This window comes from Ostrinia nubilalis, chromosome 10, assembly GCF_963855985.1.
Source record: "Ostrinia nubilalis chromosome 10, ilOstNubi1.1, whole genome shotgun sequence".
Classification (NCBI taxonomy): Eukaryota; Metazoa; Arthropoda; class Insecta; order Lepidoptera; family Crambidae; genus Ostrinia; species Ostrinia nubilalis.
Genome location: NC_087097.1, coordinates 5,173,274 through 5,180,988, shown reverse-complemented (window position 1 = coordinate 5,180,988; position 7,715 = coordinate 5,173,274). Strand labels below are relative to the sequence as shown.

Sequence of the window (7,715 nt, the reverse complement as noted above, 5' to 3'; positions counted from 1 at the left end):
AGATTGCATGAATTTCACGAACATCACGGTAAAGAGATTCTATAAATTTTGAAACACAGTCAGAACCGAGATATGATACATACCGATTATAGCTAGTGTTTACAGTACAGACTATATTGTACGCAAACGCTGAGGGTATATGGTGCTGCAGCGTTTTTGTATTTTGCGTATCAGATTTGTCTTTGTGCACTTCTAAAATTGTCTCAAAATCTGCATAAATGACGAATGGAACATTTTGTTTACGGTCATAATTATTAAATTTTATGACGGTCCCCTTTTCAGGTAATACAGTGACGATCCCGCTACATAAATGATTTTCTAGTTCATCAAAAGTAGTAAAAAACACTAAGCATGTATCACAGAAATAAATTTTACCATGATGAGCTGTTATTTGATTTCTGACAAGCCGCGACAAGTCCTTGATAAGACAATAATGTGACGTCGCGTCATTTTCTAACATTAGCAAATGAATAGTTTTTTTGTTTTTGGTATTTTCAGATTTATATACGGGGCCAATAATGGTTTTAGAATTTTTTAGACCATAATATCATTTATGGACTAAAAAACTTAACTTAGGATTGTTTTTCTCAAAAATCCTAATATCTGAGAATGTGACGGGATAAGATATCCCATTGATATTTAGAACATCTTTAAAATTGGGATAAGACGAGACTCGTTCAGGATGATTTCGAGCAGGGTAAAGAGCTGCTGTTACGCTCCATAAAAAGCAACACTGGTCTTTATTTTGAATATTTATACATGCTTTCTTATTTTGAATAAATTTAGGTAATTTTAAATAAGATGACCCACCTAATGGTTGGTACTTATTGACATTTATTTCTAAATGTGAATTACTTAAAAAAGCCCAACCACTATCGCTTTCCTCAAACTCTTCCATTTTCTTTTTCAATATACTCACTAGTTTAGAAAATAAACTATCAAAATCATAGTTGTGGTAAAGTATAAAATTCTTTGTAACAAAAGATTTCATTTCCTGCATATTATTTTTGAATAACAGGAAAATGCTAAATAATTCAAAATTCACTTTGATGCAAGTATGTACTCTTAAAGCATCATCTAAAAGTGATTTTATTTTGTTATGAATAGAATTAAAGAAAATATCTATAGAAGTTTGGTCAAGTTCACTTGCAACTAATCGGTAAGAAATGATTCGAGAGCGAAATGCAGAACCTACGATTTCCACACCATCACTGTGTGGTTGGGTGGAGTTCTTTTGTTTGTGCAAGCGACTCCGCAAGTGTCCTACCCAAGAGGTTGAACCTATGGACACGTTACAAATAGTACAGAAAGGCATTTTAGAACCAAGAATTAGTTAATAAACAATAAAGTCTCTATACCTACCTACTAGAAATAATGTTGAATAATTCGAATGTAAAAAATAATATTAAAACTGTGTAATAAGTATGTTTATTTACAAGTAAAAATTATTTAATGTTTATTTTATTACTGTAATAAGTCGGTTCGCACTCTTCAAAAATTACGTAAGCGCTACTTATAAACCTTTGTAGAGCCTCCCACTCCTGGGATTGTTCACCGCATTGGAGTTTTACCGCTGCAAGCGCTTTCTTGTAACGCTCCTCGGGTGGAACGTTCTTAACATCGTCGGTGTTGTAGACTTTCAAATCTATGTAGAACTCGCCGCTGGTGACTGCAGTCCGACGACACTGGCCCGAAGACACCCGCGATGTAAAGCTCGATGCGATGCTACGAGTTGTCTCCTTCGCACTTGCCCGCTCGTCCTTATTAATGATTGAAAACAAACTCTTCGTTTTCTTTGGTCTGTGAACAATAGACATTTATTTAAGTAATGATTATTTTATTCAATAGAATATATTTTTTGTTAGTTTTATTTATTTAAAGGTTTTATTGCACACACACACAAACACATAAGAATGCTCTGTACAAAAAAGTTGTCAAAAGATCAGCTGTTGTACTTTAAACAATTAGGTACTATTTTACTTTAATTCGCTTAGATTTTTATGTAAGTACTCGTAAAAACTCATTGTAAATTAAAAATTTACCTTTTAGGGAATATTAAAATTAAGTGCTTGTAGAATAATTATGAGGGAGTTTGGTAATATTATAAATCTTACTATTACTAATATTATTAATGCAAAGTTTGTGTGGATGTCTGGCTGTGAGGATGTTTGTTACTCTTTCATGCAAAACCACTGAACAGATTTTGATGAAACTTTACAGTATTATTGTTTATAACCCAGAATAACATATTATTATAGCCTATAATTTATGGCGATCTGTGATATACTAAATTTTACGTGGGTGAAGCCGCAGCCAAAAGCTAGTTAGATTATAAAGGTGGAAATTTACCTAGTTAGGGCTTCAACGTTCGCAACGGAATGGGCGGCAGGCTTTCGCTTCCTCGGCTTAGGCGCAGGCGTAGAAGCGGTTGAGGTCGACGCGCTGGTTTTGGACTTGCTCTTGCTCGAGCGCGGTGGTGGCACCACCTCTAATGGGGCCACGTCTTCAATGCTGGATGCGTACTCAGAATCCGACCTATAAAATATTAATCATCATTAGTCTATCTTCCTAATAATCATGACCACTGTCTAATTACGGTAATGACACATTTAAGTACACTACCAAATACAAAGATACATACTATGCTAGCTAGATATATTGATGGTTGCGGGATTCGAACCCGCGACCAATTAGCTTAACAAAACACATCGCGGTTCTCTACACAAATACTAAAGTAAAGAAAACATGTAAAGAAATACTCAGTAAAGAAAACATTACTTGAAAATTATTTGTCAGAACAAACTAAGTATAAAATAAATGTATAACAGTACTTACTCACATTTTGCACAATCGGGAGCTTGTTTCTTGCTATTCACAAAGAATCTCACAAAGTAATTAATTTTTTGCGGTGAAATTCTGTATTTATGTGATCAATAATAAATTGTCAGCAAAAATTAAGCTAATTAGTTAAAACTAAAGTAACAATAAAATGATATACAAATTTGGACCGTATTTTTATGTTCGATAAGCACAGAAAAAAAAATCACTAGCAAGTAGGTATTACCTTTTGAATTAAAATATTACCCATACTTTGATGTTACGTTTAAAGGAAATATGATTGTGTTACACTATGTTGCAGTAAAAGTGAAATCAGAATCTAAAGTATGTAGGTTAATTTCTTAAATGGCTAGTCAAATACTAATTATGTAGTATTCCAAGTACCGAATTTCCATCATTCTATTTGTAAAGAGTTAAATTGTAATAAGCTACATTGATTTGAGTCTGCTTCCAACAGAAAACTAATAAACCAACTAATTTTACTCACGATTTTATTCGATTTTATTTTTCCTCACAATGTTTACATCTTTTTTACAATGCATTGTCATTTAGAAAAAAAATGACTTACTTTATAAAGGTAGATTTAACGGTAGAAGCATTATGTATCAGTCACCATTGAGTCACATAGAAAGATAAAAAGAATTATTAGTTTCAACTTGCAATGCAACACGAAGTAAACAATAAAAATCTAAAGTTACATGTCGTGCACACACATTCAAAGCATTTAATGCTGAATCTGCAAGTAAGCTGTGTGAGACCAGGAGCTGAGATGTTTAAATCGATGTTTTATTGAACATTTGAATAAAATGTATTTTATTTTCAGATTGGTTAAATATTGATATACATTTTCATTAAATATGAAATAAATGATTTAAAAGATTATTTTATTTTTGCAATATTAGAAAGAGTAAGTACTTATAGTAGTATAGTAGTAAATGTACAATAAATAAATGTCTAATAGTCATAAATGTACAATAATGCAAAATGTCAAAAATTCGAAACAAAACTTTAAAACCATTTTAAAATGAACAGGTTTACAGATAAATATATAAAACTCTTACTCTTGGACTATAAATTGCAGCTCGTACATTCCCACGATCCACGCGATGCAACGTACAGTGTGACATTAGATTTCATCGAGTGCAAGTTCGTCATGTACGTAATAATTAAAAAGTATAAGTGCACATTTTAAAAACTCTGTGAAACCAGTGCAGTATTTCCTAAAATGTAAGTGTAATTATATATTTCATATACTTTTAAGTTTATAGGATAACTTTCGGATCATGATTTTCGTTTAACTTGCGAGAGAGATTACCATTTTTTTGATACCTCTTTAAGATCATCACTCGCTTGCTGTTCCCAAGCTATCTGGGGTCAGTGCAGTATTTTTTCTTTTCTATACGTGGTTAAATTATGAATAAATAAACCATTTTTTCATTGATTTATAAAGAAAACTTTCTTCGCTTTGATTATAGTGTTACTCAAAATATTTAATATATATCACAAATAAAAATCTTTAAATACTAAAATCAATAGATAATTGTTTGCTAATATTTATTACAGATTTTATTGACGATTAAAAAAAGTTCTCTTTATTTCAGGAGTACCTACTGCTCAGCAAGACAATTAAATATCTACAATAATAAGCAGAAAACGTCGTTATAGATCTTGGTTAAAACAGGTAACCTTTTTATTTATTAATAACGTTGCAATATTGTTAGAAGTTTCGGTTCTGTATTTAAACTGTTCACAATTTATTTAAAGCATTATTTATTTTTTCAGATCCCCAGTGACATGATTTAATTAATAAACTAATTAAATCGTGGATAAGAAACTTCGACGAGAAGAAGAATTGATTTATATCATCAATAATCGTAGTAAAAAAGGTCTTAATTTATTTCAATTTATAATAAATTATGGTTGTGGTTGTTTTATTTGAATAAAAAATCTCAAGGTATGGTGTTACATAAAGGTGATGGTATGGTTGTGCTAAAAACGGTAAAGGTAAAAGGGTAAGTAATGGTAAACGGTAATAAAAGGTAATAGTAATCAGGTACCTAAGAAAGAACATTCAGAGATAGAATCTTGACATAGCTCTTCAGCTGTGTATGTTAGGTAGGAGGACATTCAGTGAGAGAATCTTACCATGGGTCTTGAGCTGAATGTGTTAGGCAGAACAAACGGTAAGAGAATCTTACCATGGGTCTCTGAAGATACTTACCTCGGGTCTTCAACCGTTTGTGTTAGGAAGGACATTCAGTAAGATAATCTTACCATGGGTATTAAGCTGAATGTGTTAGGCGATACATTCAACAAAGGAATCTTACCATGGGTCCTGAGTTGTCTGTGTCATATTAGGCAGGACGTTCGGTGAGAGAATCTTACCACGGGTCTCTCTGAAGATACTTACCTCGGGTCTTCAGCCGTTTGTGTTAGGAAGGACATTCAGTAAGATAATCTTACCATGGGTATTAAGCTGAATGTGTTAGGCGATACATTCAACAAAGGAATCTTACCATGGGTCCTGAGTTGTCTGTGTCATATTAGGCAGGACGTTCGGTGAGAGAATCTTACCACGGGTCTCTCTGAAGATACTTACCTCGGGTCTTCAGCCGTTTGTGTTAGGAAGGACATTCAGTAAGATAATCTTACCATGGGTATTAAGCTGAATGTGTTAGGCGATACATTCAACAAAGGAATCTTACCATGGGTCCTGAGTTGTCTGTGTCATATTAGGCAGAACGTTCGGTGAGAGAATCTTACCACGGGTCTCTCTGAAGATACTTACCTCGGGTCTTCAGCCGTTTGTGTTAGGAAGGACATTCAGTAAGATAATCTTACCATGGGTATTAAGCTGAATGTGTTAGGCGATACATTCAACAAAGGAATCTTACCATGGGTCCTGAGTTGTCTGTGTCATATTAGGCAGAACGTTCGGTGAGAGAATCTTACCACGGGTCTCTCTGAAGATACTTACCTCGGGTCTTCAGCCGTTTGTGTTAGGAAGGACTTTCAGTAAGATAATCTTACCATGGGTATTAAGCTGAATGTGTTAGGCGATACATTCAACAAAGGAATCTTACCATGGGTCCTGAGTTGTCTGTGTCATATTAGGCAGAACGTTCGGTGAGAGAATCTTACCACGGGTCTCTCTGAAGATACTTACCTCGGGTCTTCAGCCGTTTGTGTTAGGAAGGACATTCAGTAAGATAATCTTACCATGGGTATTAAGCTGAATGTGTTAGGCGATACATTCAACAAAGGAATCTTACCATGGGTCCTGAGTTGTCTGTGTCATATTAGGCAGAACGTTCGGTGAGAGAATCTTACCACGGGTCTCTCTGAAGATACTTACCTCGGGTCTTCAGCCGTTTGTGTTAGGAAGGACATTCAGTAAGATAATCTTACCATGGGTATTAAGCTGAATGTGTTAGGCGATACATTCAGCAAAGGAATCTTACCATGGGTCCTGAGTTGTCTGTATCATATTAGGCAGAACGTTCGGTGAGAGAATCTTACCACGGGTCTCTCTGAAGTTACTTACCACGGGGCTTCAACCGAATGTTTTGATCAAGATACTTATTTAAATGTATTCAACACTCCGTTCGTAGTGTATTATTGGGCATTCTGTCAAACCAGAGTGAGCGCAGCGAACGGTCGGAAGCGAAGCGGACGACTGGGGGACAGAATGCCCAATAATACACTACTACTGCGAAACGTCATCAAAAAGAGAGCTACTACACTGCTTACGCAAGAAGCAGCATTTTTCCTGTTCAATCAAGTCTATGCGACTGTTTGGGTTCAAATAACTCAGCGGCGAATCCTCGAGAAATACATCCCAACCTCCTCATAATCCTTGCAAAATATTCGTGCTCTACTAATACTCATGTGACCCTTACTATTAATCAAACAAATTAAATTCCCTACAATAAAAGGCAGAGGACCGTAACTTCAGCCATCCAGAATGGCCGATGGCTTTATATTAAATCCTTTCGTTTATAAGGGTCTGGAAGATAATACCTCAGGTGGGATCTTATTTCCCGCTCGAGTTAGAACAATCAATTATTGATGTACCGCTTTGGGGAGCATTCCGTGCAAGGGATAAATTTAAATTTGTAATGCCCTCATAATGTAGGTGTTTGGGTAATTGTGGTGGGGTTTGCTGGGCAGAGCTGAATGGCTAACTATGTTGAGAAGCTCAGCTGGAATAAACCAACCAACTATCACGGTTTATACGGTATTATGAGAACAGCCATGTTTAAATTGTAGAAGCTGAGATGTTTAGTCAAGGCGACAATATTCCAAGGTTTGAAACATTTATACGGTTTGCTCTGTACATCCTCTTTTACCTCTTTACGGTAAACTGAAATGTACCGATTTTGATGAAAGATAGGATAGAGATAGTTTGAAACTCAGGAAAAATCAAAAAATATTTTTTTAACAGAATGAAAATAAGCCAGGTGAAGCCGTGGGCAAAATCTAGTTAGGAATAATTGAAGCAACATTACAATGTAGAACGCAGAAGCTAGGCGCAAACCACAAACTTTTTGTTGGCCGATAGTTTAGTCAGGCAGTTGATCAGTATGGGCATGTATGAAAGTGCGCACAATGACAACGATTTGTTATCGGTCGATTCTTCATACAAATTAAAATTGGGCCCAACTATTGGCCAACTAAAAGGCGGTGGTCTGCGCCTAGGTATAAAATTAGATTTTGCATCAAAACAGTAGGTAAAGACTGCTGTGCTCTCTTTGTCCGACATTCTCCCAAAAAACTACCATTCATACAGCGTCCAAACTTAATTTACGATATTAGATCCGCCATATTACATCCATTTTCCCTCCAGCACTCGCCAAAGTTGCCACAATGACGCGGTC

At 35.2% G+C, this 7,715-nt stretch overlaps 1 protein-coding gene across 1 annotated transcript; it reads right to left on the bottom strand.

The window, feature by feature from the left end:
• Positions 1-589: 589 nt before the first annotated feature.
• Positions 590-2,895, bottom strand: LOC135075720 (uncharacterized). Its single transcript, XM_063970172.1, has 3 exons — positions 2,840-2,895; positions 2,350-2,535; positions 590-1,800 (listed from the first exon to the last, which is right to left on the bottom strand). Coding segments are annotated over exons 1-3 (543 nt in total). The 5' UTR covers positions 2,842-2,895; the 3' UTR covers positions 590-1,445.
• Between the last annotated feature and the right edge of the window lie 4,820 nt (positions 2,896-7,715).

What these genes read in the sequence shown, in the direction of transcription:
- LOC135075720 (XM_063970172.1), bottom strand. An exon ending in AACGTTGAAGCCCTAACTAG is followed by an intron (nt 1,801 to 2,349) that starts GTAAATTTCCAC and finishes TATTGTTCACAG; the next exon opens with ACCAAAGAAAACGAAGAGTT.